We start from the raw sequence: 15,443 nt of genomic DNA on the forward strand, positions 1-15,443 counted from the left end.
AGAGTCAGAGATATCACATATACCAGCTGCTTCCTCAGCCGCCCTGCAATGGGAAATCTGCAGGTCACAGATGAAGAGGCAGACATGCTGCATCCCAGTCACAGTGTAAGGAAACAGCATGACCATACTGAAAAATTACTCTTCCAGTGTTCTCCCAGGAAAGTTAAAAAATCTCATCTTTCACACGCTTATGCCTCTGCTGGGTTTTCGCAGAGCTTCCCTGTGTGAGCCCTACTGGCAGGGACGCAGCTCCAGAGGAGTCAGGAAGGTTATCCTGCCTCTAGCAGAGGGGAGGGGGTGGGGGGAGACAGAGATGAAGCAGGCTGAATTCCCACAGGCTTTGCATTATGAAAGCCATGAGCAGCAATCAGGCAGCCTTCCTGAGTTCTCTTTAACCCCCTCCTTGCTGCTAAACAAGCATCTGAAGAGACCTCTGAACAGCAAACACACACTGGTGTACAGCATACTCAACACAGCATACGCATACTTAACCTCAAGGCAGAACAGGCAAGCATCTAAAAACCCAGCCATTTACTTTCTTTCAGTATTTTCCAAGAGGTGAAAATTTCCTCTGTACTTGCATTAATGGGTGCTGCAACCAGACCTGCTCCTCTCAAGCCTACAGCTTAAAGGGGGAAAAAAAAAAGTGTTACAATCCAACCCTGCACATGCCCAGGACTTGTTACTTCAAGAAATGCCATCATTGTTCTCCAGCCAGGCAGCCAGTCGATGAACAGGCATCACTATTGTCCACTGGCTGCCTGAGGGCTTTCAGCAACAGCACTGAAGTATGAGCTCTTGAAAGGGTATCAAAGTTCTTGCACAAAGTCAGATCAGACTCATATATATCCTCTATTATTTGCTGATAATTGTAGAATCCTAGAATGGTATGGGTTGGAAAGGATCTCAAAAGGGTTCATCTCATTCCACCCCTCTGCCTTGGGCAGGGACACCTTGCACTAGGCCAGGCTGCTCCAAGCTCCATCCAACCTGCCCTTGAACACTCCCAGGGATGAGGCAGCCTCAGCTCCTCTGGCCAGCCTGTGCCAGGGCCTTGCCACCCTGACAGGGAAGAATCAATAGGAGACATTATGAGAAGAGATGGCACAAAATACATCTTCCCCAGGGATTCCCAGAAAAAAGAGTGATCTCCAACAGAAATGTCAAAGAAATCTGCTCCCTCCACTCCCAGCCTCAGCGGGTACAAGAGCATGTCACACGTGTCCTTGCACACCCGGAGGGCCATCTGCTGCCAACGCAACACTGGTTATCTGCCTCTGCAGAGGGTCCCCCTGCACAGCAACTGCCTCAAGGACCACGCGCGCTCTGAAAAGCACAACGGCGAGGGCTCCGGGGCAAAGACAACTGGGCTGTAACCCAACACATTAGTAAGGCTTTGAAACTCCTTGGATAGGGAAACAAAGTACTCCATGGCTTGGCAGACTGGATTAGAGCACCCTGGAGAGCTTGAGACAGACTGGAGCTTGTTTGAGGTGCCCTTTCGGCTCAGACTGTGCACCAGTTCACTTGAGGCTCAATTTTTCTGCAGGAATAAGAGCAGTGGAAAAAATGGGGGACTCTGCCACCCCCACACCAGGACAGCAACAGCTGAAGTGAATTCCAGCTACCCTAACCATCCTCATGGCAGAGGAAATCCCCATGGGCTAGGCAGACACTTGCTCAGCCTCTCCTGGTCTTTTTCTAGAATCAAACAAAAGAGCAGTGGCAGAGACTGGTGCCAGCTGAAGAGGCTGCAGCTCTGAAGAGAGACCAAGCACCCTCCAAGAGCTCAGTCACACCAACACCTCCTTTCAGGCATGAAAGGAGAAAGCTGGCATTAGTTGGTAACTAACCCTAATTGCTTGACTTTACATCTTGATATCAATCCAGCCAGCCTGAGCATGCCAATTTTCTAAACACAGTCCTGCACAAGGCTGACAACGTAGCGTGCAGATCAAAGTTTTGGCTAACAAATGTGCTGGAAAATACTGGTGTGCTGATTTTCCATGAATGAGGCCACTAGTATGAGATTTTCCATGAATGAAGCCACTACTGTGTGAAAAGCCCGGGGCAATAGGACTGCCTGAGAGCAGGGAGCATCACTCTGCCACTCCAGCCTTCCTTACGTGGTTCATATTTTATGAAGAATGATTCAGCTGAACTTGCTCCTTGACATGAGAAAAAGGGAGGAACATGAGTGTGGGAAAGCAAGAGGATGTAACACAAGCATCTGGTATGGGGGAGACACTCAAGGGAGATGGTAAGGCTCAGTTAATATGCAAGGAAGCAATATAAAAGCAAAATAAAACAGGAGTGGAAACAAATCTTGGTAGACACACACTCAAGGCATGGCACAGCTGGGAACAGGAGCTCTTAGCATCCACCTTCAATCCCAGGATTTATCCATAAAGCAAGGCTGCCCTTCTCACCTCTCACTCCAACCAGAGCAAGCCCAGCATGGGAAGATACAGGGGTTTCCCTTCACAACGTTGCAAGGGGTCTGGAATAAAAATTCAGCTGGCTTCATTCCCCATTAACAGTTAATTTCCTCAATCATTTCCACAGAGGGAGAAAGAGAAATGCTCATGATCCGAGAGATGAAAGCATATGAAAATAAGCCTCATAAAACCTGTACTGCCCTAAGGGAAAACTGTCCCACAACTTTCATTGGGGAATTATCAAAGGCCCCAGACTAGTGGGGGGTTGTTTTTATTTTATAAGACAGATGCTTTAGAGAAGTAAGTCCTCAAATAGCTGAGATTCCATTCTGCTGAACCTCCAACGAGACAAGAAAAAGAAACAGCTGATCCCACTTAGTCCAGCCCAGGGATCCAGCTTAACCACACCAAGACAGAGGACTGGAGTAAGGCACAGAGCTGTACAGGCACTGCTAAACTTCTTTCCAAGAAGATGCCATTGCCCCAAAGAAAGGCAGCTGCACGCGTGGTAGCACAGCCACAGGAAAGCACAGCACACAGTGAAAGAATCTCATTCATTTCTTTTGCAAAACAGAGGCTGGGGTAGAAGGCATTGACTCATTTGGCCTGAGAACAAGAAAGAACTGCTCCTGAGAGACTAGTTTAAAACAAGGATGTTTAGTGCACGTTTTGCTTTGAGTCTGGGAGAGTGAGTATGAAACTTCCCACACTCAGAGCTCTGCTTCTTATCAAAATAGGTTTAACATAAGCTCAGGAGAAAGAACTGTTCAGAAAAGGGGCAAAGTCCCAAAATGGTAGAGCACTCCCACTCATGGCTAAGCCTCAGGGGTGACTGCAGCCCTGGATAAGCCAGGAAGCAGTCAAGTGCCCAGCACAAGATCCAATGGTAGTGTGGCCCCAGCTCACAGCTCGGGCAGCCAGACTCACCTGGCTCCTCAGCTGGGCTGTGAAACCCCCGTGGTGCCCTCGCTGCTGCCACCCTGCACTGGCCGAGATGGGCACCCTCAGTGCTGTGGGCTCTCATTCCATGTGACTCTGACTTCAAGAGGGGAGGCAGATGCTCAGAAGATGAGGGGTTTCACATGATTTACAAGCGTGCAGTAATCAGCATCTTATTTACTATGGCTGATGAAAACACTTCAACACTGAACAGATCATTTTTCCCAACTACAAACTTCCCCCTCTGGACACATACAAACACCTTTCCACATTCATCCCTATAGAGTGAGTAATTTCAGTTCCACTAGCAAATAAAACCAAGATATTCCAAAAACTCATGTAACCTCATTACCACATTGACTCAAGGAGTGGATATGTGTAAAACAGTAGACAGACACTAACAATGAATAATTAAAATGAAGCTAATAACAACAAGGGATCTAAGATCCAAAGAGAAATTATTTACTTGGAACAGCTATTACCACATTTAATCTTTCACAATAAAAGCATATGAATAGGAAATAAGTAAAACTAGCTCTTGGGCACAGAGTATTGCCCCTAGCTGGTTCATCATGTTCACAGAAAAGTATGTGATGTGCTACTACACCCAGACGTTTGGCTGTGGTGCAAGGGGCTGGATCTCTCCGTCTGGGAGAACAGCACTCTCTGGAGCACATTAAGGGAAGAGCAGGAGAAAGATGGGAAGCTTTGAATTCAGTAGGAAGAGCAGAACAATTCAAGTGTTTAAGCGACTACTGAAAAACTCCAGCTCCCCCAAAGGTCTTGATCACTTGCTTTACTGGCATTCGTACTCATCCTGTACAAGAAAAATGTCCAAGAGTTTTAGTTAAATAATTGTTTGCAGTTGATGTTGAGCTGAAGACTCTAAGTTCTGCTTTCTGAGGAATAAAAGCCCATGGGATTGCTATGAAATTAAATTGCTCCCTGGAGGCATGAAAGTACTGCAGCACTTGCTCTGGATCATCCAAAGATTCCAAAAAATAAGAGCCTGTGCCTGACTCACCAGTGTCCACATCTGATCTCAAGTAAGTACTGTTGGCCACAATAGCAAAGGAATCCAGCCAACTCAGGCAGAAAGAGCACCTTTTGCAAGAAAAAAACTTTGGATGCAAAGTAGCTCCTAGGAGGGGGCAGGCTGGAGAGGAAGGTCGGCTTAGAAATTACAGTAATATGTCAAGATGCTGGAAACAGGCATCAGGTTCTCCCACCATCCCTATCCTCCCACAAAGATTGCCACTTTGGCTCCTCCTGCACACTGAAGGTGGAAGAGAAGCCATGGACAGATGTCTTCCTGCTGGAGTCCCTCTATCCAACATTAGCATGTAGCAGAGTAAATGATTTCTAAAAGATAAGGTCTGAAGCTTTTCACACCATTTAATAGTCAGTCCATGTGAACTGCTCTACTGTAGGCTCTGTGAGGAAGGCATCCATCATGAACAGGCTAGAGTTTATCTGGCTTTCTTTGTTCAGGGCAAGTATGTGTTCTCAGGGTCAGAGCTGTCCTGCAGTGCCTCTTCCTGCTGGGTCTTGTACTGAGGTCCAAACCCTTGCAGTCCCAACGCAGCCCGGGGCTCGGCAAGCACAGCACCTCCTGAACTCTGTGGGAGTGGTGCCTGCTTGCTTCAAAGGCAAATTGTACCCGGTGTTTATACCAGCCTACAAGGCATGAAAGGGCCTAGGAGGTCAAATATCCACCACTGTAATTTCAGGCAGGATCAAACAGAAAAGCAACAGCTGGGCTGAGTGAGCAAGTCCACGTTTAATTACAAATGGTTTCGGTAATAAGCAAAAGCAAGAACAAAGCCAGTGAAAAACCTCTCTTTTTCTTCCTGGCTCCTGTTCAGGCTGTGTAGAAACAGCTGCCTAGAAGAGAATCTCAAGTAAGATCCACCAACTACATTTTTTCCATTTTCAGCACTGCCACAGCACCACTGTTCCCTGGGCAAAGCCACTGTGCTTTGACAAGGACCGACGGGCAGATCGCAGCTGCTCCCACCACAGGGCTGGGTCTGTGCAGGGCTCTCCCAGCCTGGAGCTCAACCCCTGTCAAGTCTCACAAGTACATGCACAGAGTCATTTTGCAGTAAGCTGCTTGGAGGATTTAATTTGCTTTAACATCCTCTGAATATGAAATGCTGCTGTAAAAGGGGATTGCTAGCTCAGAGATGATGAACTCTGCTTAGAGGTCCTGCCTGGCCTGGGAAGAGGGCAAAAAACATCTCTTGGAGTACCAGGAATTCCCACTGATCCCTCCATCAGATCAATGCATTTCATTTACAGTCAGGATCTATTCTTGCTTTTCCCAAAAGTGAAGCAGTGGTTAAGGATAGGAAATGAGCCCTAAAGCACACAGACAAGAAGGCTTAGCTGGGTGGATGGAGGGCTTTTTTTAGATGCTGGGAGCCTTCCACCCATTTATTGGGGCAGCAAGCAAGAAGAAATCAGTGGGTCCCCTCACCACATCTGATACCTCTGATAGCATCAGCAAGAGCCTAACAGAACCCAAGAGCACCATAAAAACAACTGGAACACAGTATCACAACCCCAGACCTCTCCAACAAACCGATACCCGCTGCTGACAGAACACTGCCTGGCTGTGTGTCACAGGGGGACACGATGGGAATAATGTGAAGGCTGGGAAACCATCACATCCCTGGGAACCAAGAGCTTCTGACCTTTCTAGCAAAGCCTGCTGAGAGAACTGGGTGGGTTGTTTTGTACTCCTGGCTTTAATTACAGCCAAGTGTTTAAGTTATTCTCCTCCAACCACCCCCATGTCCCTCACAAGCACAAATCTAGCTTTTTATAGCACATCCGGTATGGATGTTAAACACATTCAGGAAATGCACTTTCAGCCCCAAACATCCCCTCCCCTGGACCAGTTAGTTTGCAAGGGTTTGTAACACGGAGACGTGGAGCCGGATGTTTGGTTTTGTGACCGTTGCTTTTCTGGGTTACTTCTGTCTGTTTAGAGAAGGGAAATTCAATAAATGCAGGGTAGGCTGCCTGCATTCAGAAATAATACATGCTGCTTGCAAGGTGAAGAAAGAAAAGCCAGATGGAAAGGCCACTATTAGCTGCTCAAATTCCCTGCACACAGGGCAAGGCTTTTTTTTTTTTTTTTTTAATAGCTGACAAAGCTCCTGGGGGCTGACAATGGCTCACAGCACAGTGGGTGTCCACAGACACAGCTAAAATCCCAAAATCATGTTTTTCACTGCCTTGTGGCAATAGACTGGGGCTCTCCCATAATGCATAAGGGAAAATGTACCCGCTCCCCCAAAACTTCTATTTTAAGTAGACAAAAGGTGCAAAGAACTGTCAGGCTATGCTAGGCTCTGTCAGTGCCCAAGCACTGCTCTGGCATGTCACCAAGGCTTGTGACTCTTTCCTCCAGAGCAGCAGGGTCTGGATAGCTTGGCTCAAGTCTAAAACCTGACCTTTGTAATTGGCTTAACATATGGGGCTTGCCTCTGGCTTTAAGGAACACCACAAGCCCGCTAGTAATTTTCTCACCTGAAAACACCCTGGCTGGCTTCCCAGATGGAAGCATCTTCCTAAGCCCAAAGGCAAGCATGTTTGCTGGCAGTCTCAGGGATCAGTCTTGGATACTAGTCAGACTCTCAGATCAGAGGGCCCATGCTGGCCAGATTGCCCCAGAGAATCTCCTAGTAAAGCCTCAACAGAGCTGGGCTGTTCCACACACGGATCCAAACACCACTGCTGCTCCTCTGCTGTAGGATTCCTGCACAAAGCCAGGATGTGCTGCAGGAGGTTATGAAAGGGAAGGCATTTGGGGCTGTGCTGCATTGGGGTTTGGTGCTCTGAAGAAAGGCAAAACATACAAGCCCAGGATATTTTTCCCCACCTTTTTCCACAGCCAGGTCACCTCATGTTCTGGCCAAGCAACTGTCAGTAGGACATCACACATCAGCAAGCTGCACAATGACCTAATTAAGTTGCTTCCAAAATAATCTCATGGAAGGAAAGTTAAGAGTCCTTGAACTCATTATTTCTTATATTGATTTTTAGTCTACTTTTTTCCATATCTGATGTGAATTCTTCAGATATCTGCAACATGAACTCAAAGTGAGCTGTGGCTATTACTGCTGAGCAATCCAAGCTCCAGCAAAAGCAACCATGCCCCTTGGTAATGACCAGGCTGTACAGGCCCACTGGCCACCCAGCTCTTCCTGTGGCCTGTAAAGACACAGGAGGAAACATGGATCTCTACTGAACTGGAAGGTGAACAGCCCCATGAGCTTTCCCAGTGGGCTGCCAAACCTGCCTGTACTCAGAGCAGCAGACTGGAAGGCAGGTTTGAAGACGTGGGACCACCAGCAGCGTGCAGTGTGGAGCTGCCCCAGCTTCAGCTGCTACTCGAACAAACTTCAGCCACCAAAACTGCGCAAAGAATGCCAGCCCAACCCAAGGCAAGTTTTCCAGCACAAAACCCTGTACACAACACTTAGATTACAATTAATGGGCTCTGCAGGGATGAACAAGAGCATGAAGACTATGCTCATCTATGCCTTCATTCAGCTCAGAGAACAGCAGCTGTCAAGGGTCACGCACACACACACACTGTGCTTTCACTACCCTGAGCTAAGTACAAGCTATGCAACACTTAGCTGGAAAAATGAGTGACAATCCAGCTGCAGCAAGTGAATAACAGCATCTCAGGGAAAGGCAGCCTTAACTCACACTGGAGAATTGCTCTAAGCAGATGGGAAGGACAATGTATTTATTTGACGGGTATTGTTTCTGTGCGATCAAATCATATGCAGTTTATGTCTTTCAAATATAAATGCAAACAACTGACTTAAATAAAAATAATCTCTGGAACACAGAAGAATCTCCTCTATTCCTAAGAAGCTGGTGATTTCCCAAGCTCATCAGGAACCAGACTGGCATCTCAGATGCACAGGGGACCCGACCTCCTTGTATGCTTGACAAGCATTATGATAATCTCAGAATTAGGTGTTAGAGCTTGAACAGAAAAGTGACAAATCCACATCAAAATGATATTAGAGAACATCAAAGAGGCAAAAACATCTCTCATTTAAATGCTCACCCGAAGTCTCTAAGAAGCTACAGCCCAGCCTGACATGGCTTTTTATAGCCCTGAGAAGCACCTGTCAAAAGAACTGCAGGCAATATCAGGAATGTTCCTTGGCTACCTGCAGTTTCATCAGGCTGCTTGAGACAGTCAAATCACTATTTCCTCACTAGGATGAATGATTTATGAGGATTAAAAAATTTGAGCCTGAACCTATGAAGTGAGTCACTGGAACTCACGGGCTGCCTCCCCCGCTTCCCTCCAGCCCCAATCATCACACCTTCCAGGCCTAGTCTTGCTCCCACTGAAGTACTGCAGGAAACAAACACCCATTAAATGCTGCAGAGCCTGCACTACTGGCTCCAGTGCCATCTTTCTCACTAAGGGCCCATACCCAGGCAGGGAAATCCCACACTCACCCCGAGACTGTCGGCAAGGAAGCTGGAGCTGCTGACTGCAGTTTCTCTTGCTGCTTCAGAAAAGATTTAGCTTCTTTTGAGTTTGAGTCTACTTCTTTAGTCACCCTGTTGGAGGAAAAGAGAAAAAACAGAGGGTAAGGAAAACTGTACTCAACAGTAAAATCAAAGATCCATCAAGAAAACACAAAAAACAGGTACAAGAGCCTCCACATCCCTTGCACAGAGATCACCTTCATCAGCTGCAAGCTGAAGAACACACATCTTGTTAAGATTTCATTCCAGTGACAAACCCTCTACATTCATGGCAGAAAAAAGAAAAAGCATGGCTAATTAGAGCTGGGGGAGGAGGGGATGTTTTTTCTTTCCAACAAACTGGAATGCTTATTCATTCAAACAGGCCTGTCTCACTAGCAGCTACTAAATGCTCTCCTCAGGTCACTGGGGGCAATTCCAGGCTCTTAATTGGACTCTTGATTTTCTCATTTGTTGGGTCAGTGAGGCAGCTCTTCTGCCACTCATGTCTCACAGCCCACGGCACAGAGCCTTGGCAACATCTGCAACCCAAACCAGAGCAACAGGAGAGAAAGCTCTGACACGGCAGAATGTAGAAATTTACTCTCATTTTCTAGTTAATTTTTGTTTGAAGCCTTGAGGGTGCAAAATATTGAACTTCAAAAAATTATAAATCAATATGGCATCTACAGCAGGGAATGAATTATAAACATGAGAAAGAATCTCTAGAAAACCACTCAATAATTAATTGTTAGAAAACCCCAGCTACTTTAGCCCCCTCATTTACCATGACCTGCCTCCAGCAACACGCTTTTCATGCTCTCAGTAGCTCTTAATGAGGTTGCCCTGATTTGCCAAGCTAACAATTTTGTTCCCATGGAGCACAAGCCTGTGAGCCTCTCCAGGGCCCTGCAGCACTATGGGCACAGAGGCAGCCTGACCCACAGCTCAGTCAGCACAGAAGAAACAATCCTCCATCTCACCCTCCTGCATCCTGGGCCTCTGGTTGTATCTGCCCCAGCAAGGATGTGCAGGCTCATCCCTGGTCTACACCAAATGCTGATGAGAGGCTGAAAGCCAGGATCTCCCCTGGCTACAAATCAGGCTAATCACTGCTTCCTACCCAACAACCTGACCCCACAAGTTCCATGAAAGAACTGGCTAACAGTCACAGAGAAACCCCAGGAGCTGCAGCCCCAGATAGGTTTCTGCTGGGCTGGCATCAAGGAAAGTGACACAGAGTTATCTGTTAACCCTGGAGGCACTGATGTCCTGTAATCTCACTTGCACACAACTAGTGCATCCACGTCTCCATCCTGACAGTGAATCAGCACCTGAAACTTCCTTCCTCCTCCTCCACAGATTGCAAATGCAGTGGAAAAGGCACAAGAATAAGTGCTTGTGCTGTACAACTGCTCAGCCTTGTTCTGCCAGTGCAGGAGGAGATTAACCCCATTTCCCCCCTGCATTGTCACATGCCTTTCAAACCACGGCAGTCATGTGGATAGAGACAATCCCACACTATGAATACCTAGAAGTGTTTGCTGATCAGATTGGGAAGGGAAGGGGTAGGAAAATGAGAAAAGCACTTCAGGAAGAAAATAAAACCCTGCTACAGCATCATCACAGTTCACCCCAAACACACCACCCAGTCACAGCCCTTGGCAGCAGTGGTCATGTCATGCAGCAGTCATACACCAAAGGTTACCCTACATCCATAGATTTCATTAGACAGGATAAACTTGGTGTCTTCATGCAGCAATAAGACAGAATTTCCCCCAACCATGAGGCTGAGTTCAGATCAATGCAATCACACAGTCTATTTATTTTCAAATGCAGCATCTAAACAGCCAGCTCTGACCCCTATCAAGCTGAGAAGCAGCACTCTCTCTTATGCATTCTGGAGTACTGGCTCCTGGCAGGGTCCCTCTCCTCTTGGCAACCCCTGCACTGCTGTGCCATCAAGGGTGCACCCCTGGCATGCAGGGAGCACATGAGCCACAGAGAGAAACATCAGGCAGCCCCGAGTGTGCAGGAATCCAAGAGACGTAGCACAACAGTGAGCAAATCTTCAAAGCCAGTGCAGAGCTGAGATCTCAGCACTGGGCCCTTGGCTTTAAGCTCCTGTGTATCTTCAGCCTTCTCCAGCCTGGAGACAGAACTAACTGATGTCTCCCCTACCAGCTGAGGAAAAGAAAGGCACAAGGCTAAAATGAAAAACAGCTCTAGGGGTTTGCACTCCAACAGAGTTAGCACACTCTTGGTTGGAGCAGTACTACAAATCACAGCTCTTGGAACAGGAGATGCCCAATCCCAGAAAGGGTGAGAAAGCAGAAAGCACACGATGCACAGGCAGAGTCAGGCACAGGCCTTCAATGACAGACACTTCAGCTATCCAGGGGCACAAGACAGGTTGCTACCAAGGGTTTACTTGTGCTTCAGTTCTCACACCCTCCTCCACCTCGGAGTACCAGTAGCAATGGCTGGGCACAAAATACAACACTTAGTTCCTCCTTCTTTGCTCCCCTTGGCCTGCCAGCAGCTGCTCTAACATATATTTTTGGAGTTGTCCACTGCAGAAATTCAGCTGCAAAGCTGCATGCAACCTGTTCCACCAGGACTGCCCAGCTGGGGACAGAGGAATGCGACAGAAATGTAATTAAAAGTGACCTTTCAAGGCAATTCTATCACAAGACCCACTTACTGCCTCATAAACTGAAACAAAAGCTGCTCTGAGGCAAGCTGCTCTGGGCTGATGCCAGCAGCAACTCCTGCACCACTCCAAGAGGAATGACGGAAGAGTATTAAGGAGCTTTACAAGGTATTAATTCAGGTTATGCACATTTCAACCTTTCCCAGATCCCAGGCCAGGAAGGAAAAAGAAATCCTCTGGTCTGCATTATTATGGGAGACAATAACTCTCTCCATGTAGAAACCAAAACAATTCTTGTTCTTCAAGGGGAGAAATGGGAGTCATTAATTCAGCTGGAAGAAATCACAGTCATTACTAAGGCAAATTACAAGACCTTTCACTTTTAAATACTTGGTAAATAACTATTTGCCTGACTGTTTACTGGGATGCTATTCACACATTGTAATCCAGGACTAAACATGAAAATAAGTATATTGTCAGCAATAAAACAAGTAGCTAGTGTCTTGCCCACTTGCAGCCCCTGTAATTCACACACAAAACTACTCACTCTCATCACTTTGCCACAGAGATTTCACTACACTGCTATGCTATTAAATTGCATAATAAGACTTCCAAAACACAGAACAGTTATTAATTTTTTGGACCATGCCAGAGCCTGGTAGCACAAATGATGCTACTGTCTTCCATATTTAGAAGTTATTATATGGAAGACATACTAGAAACTGGATCATTAAGTGTCCTGAATACTTACAGATGTCCTTCTTAAGACCCTTCATCTCTGAACCAAGCTCAAAACGGTAGCCAAACATTTAGGCATTGCCATACCCACCCAGCCTCCTGGTTTGGTGCCCAGTGCTGGGTATGTTAGCTCCAACTTCCACTGAAGAACTTATCACCCATCCTTTTACAGTTACTAACTGAAATGCTGCAACCTAAGTGCATGGAGAAGGCCCCAGGTTATGTATGCTGGGCACAAACCACATGAAGACAACACCTGCTGTCAAGGCTGCCCCAAAGAGCTTCCACAGAGCACTTACAGTTCTGAAATGTAGCAGATTAGTTTAAGAGCAAGTGGTTGATCTGCTCCCAGCAGTGCCCTTACCCACATAAACAAAGAAGGAAGAATACATGCTGGAATGAGCATTATTCTGACAGCTCCAGCTAATCTGCAGAAGGGGATTAAACTCAGATTTTCATGCTTTAGTTCAGTGTCAGAATGAGTCTAATACACCAGCTTGTCTGCTGCACCCTGGTTTTACACCCTGGTAGAGCTACCAGGGAGGAGGGTCCCAATCCATCACCCCATGGCACAACACAACACCCACAGCCCAGGGCTTGCCCCGGTGTGGTGCCCAGATGCCTCCACTCCAGCACAGCTGAATCCAGTCCTGCTGGATTCCAGAAACAGAACTTGTGTAAGGGATGCCAAGGCTGCAGTGTGTCAGCAAAGTGCCCAGCTCAGCAGTGAGCTGCAAGGTGCCCTGCCAGCCCTTGGAGAAGTGCACCAGCAGAGCTTCATCCTTGCACAGAGGGGAAATGGAGGCAGGATAAGGGCAAGCTGGGAAAAACAAACAGGCATATCAAGAAGGCTTGCAGGCTAATTATCTGTAGTCTGCTGTGTAATAGCAACCTTATGCATCCCAAGTGCCAAAATCCCTCCAATTTACCCCCAGGTGCCTCAACACAGCTACATTCTCCTAACCAAAACACCTGGTGCACATCAGGCCGAGAAAGCACACGTTGGTATTTGGGTATAAGGGGACTCAGAGCAGAGAAGGCAGTTAAAACCTTTACTCACAGCAGCACAAAGGTACCCTCTCCCTGACCTTACTGCTGAGAAAGGGAGAACAAGAGTGGAAGCTGTGGAAAATGCCAGCTCCTTACCATTTGTACTCAGGACACTCTCTTCACTTGGGAAAGCTGCCCCAGTTTAGACCTGACACAGTTAGAAAACTTTCCACACTATCTTAATGTTAGCTCTTGGGAATCACAGACAAAGAGGGACAAAAATGAGGCTAATTATCCTTTTTCAATATTCCCCATCTGTGTTTAGGCTCAATAAATAGTCCACCAGTCTTCTCCAATGATCACTTAAGGAGAAAGTAATACTCATCTACAGGGGTTTGTTAAAAAAATTAATCCCTTTTGAGCTGAGGAATAATTTTTCTGAATTTTTTTGGTGGACTTTTGTGCTTGATCTGCAATGTCCCAGGTGCCTTTCACAGACAGATACACTGCACGAGAGGCAGATCCTCCAGCCTGCAAGGTCCTGAAAATGCTGGAGTGCACAGATTCAGCACTTTGCAGGAGGGAATTAATTCCTCACACAAGTGAACCTCCAGACCACATCTGCCTGCACATGTATGCATTTTATGTTGAATCACCTGCTGTAGAGCAGAGAGAGCTAAAATTAGCATGTCCCCATCACTCTTCTAGTTTCAAAGTAAAACACTGGTTTTCCCCCTTTCAGAAAAAAAAAAAAAAAAAAAAAAAAAAGAGCATTCCTTTTCAAACCAGGTGGGAGAAAATATTCCTTGGGAAACTCAGCCTATTCCCTGAAGCAACACAGACAAGACCAAGCTGGAATAACTGATAATTTTGTAGGCTGACTAGATAGGCAGAAGAAGCTGGCTGATTTCTAGACAGAAGCTGTTGGCTGGTTTCTAAAAAGAATCAAATGTGATGAGAGCTCTCCTGAAGTCAGGCAAGGGCCAAGCTGCCTGCCTGGTGCTGCTCCTCACAGCAGGTGTGTGCTGCTATCCAAGCAGTCAGCCCAGGCTGCATCTCAAACCACCTCACCTGAAAACAAGCAAAGGTGAATGGTATTTTAACATCAATATTGCATAACCTTGTAAGCCTTGAAGGAAAACAACAATTTTCTGTGATCTCCTGTATGACAAAGACTCCGTGACAGATGCAAAGAAAACATCAGTGGATGGACAGTGCTGCCTCCTGAAATGCTGACCAAGCTGTCAGGCCCCTTTTGGACTTCTGCTTGCAGCTTCTGCAAGAGGCTCCCTAAATCCAGAGGGCAGTAGCACTGCAGTTACCAAGCTCCCACTGGGGCTTGCAATAGGTAGAGCATGCCAAACATGGCTCTCTGGAGAAGCTGACCTGCAGCCAGGGCACGAGCCTCCATCTTGACTGGAGCTGTATTCACCCCAGTTATAAGCACCTCCAAGTACCAGGTCTCTTCTTGCTTCACTGGGTAAGTATTCCCTCGGCCAGCTCCATTGCACTGCCTCAAAGTCCCACCAAAGATTCATGCATTGGCACATCAATCTTGGAGGCATCCCTGTGTTTTAATTTGTACCTCTCAGAAGGATTAAATCAAGATTATGGAACACACCTCTGAGCTGAGTAATCCAGGTGAACAGATGAGCTGCTGCATGTGTGAGTGTGACAATCCCCCATTAATCATGACCTGCAAATACACTGAAAGCCAGACAGATCCCTGCAACTCGCCAAAGCAGCACAGTGCTCATGTTTATGGATGCCTCTCCTGCTGAAGGACAGGAGTATCACAGGTATTAACAGCCAGGGGTTCCAAATTCACTTAGAGCTATGAAGACTGGACACAAAGGTTACACAGATCATAAGAAGAGCCAGCACACACTACAAAGCAGAAGCACACCCATGGGGGAAAGGCCGGACTAAGCTTGGCTCGGTTTGTAGTGTGTTAATGAGATTGTATGGCAACAACAGCTCTGCCTCCCCTTCAGGCTAACACAGAATTCTTCTTGCTTCACCATCTCTTAGTTACAGAAAAAAAAATAATGCATCTTGCAAGCTGCACTTTCCAGCAGGGGAAACCCCAGGCCCAATGCCCACGAAGCAGGCTCTGCCAGCATCTCACCAGAGATCAAAAGCCCTTTTCTGAGCCTGGAGCTGTCAGGAATGAG

The 15,443-nt window shown here is 46.9% G+C and overlaps 1 protein-coding gene across 1 annotated transcript in view; it reads right to left on the minus strand.

Moving 5' to 3' along the window:
- Positions 1-15,443, minus strand: part of CFDP1 (craniofacial development protein 1) — a 60,980-nt gene that overhangs the window by 35,056 nt on the left and 10,481 nt on the right. Inside the window, exon 5 of the mRNA XM_041458879.1 lies at positions 8,877-8,981. Coding sequence (XP_041314813.1) covers positions 8,877-8,981 — 105 coding nt within the window. The remainder of the gene's footprint in view (positions 1-8,876; positions 8,982-15,443) is intronic.

The sequence above is a fragment of the Pyrgilauda ruficollis genome, unplaced genomic scaffold (genome assembly GCF_017590135.1).
Source record: "Pyrgilauda ruficollis isolate IOZ18807 unplaced genomic scaffold, ASM1759013v1 scaffold13, whole genome shotgun sequence".
Lineage (NCBI taxonomy): Eukaryota > Metazoa > Chordata > Aves > Passeriformes > Passeridae > Pyrgilauda > Pyrgilauda ruficollis.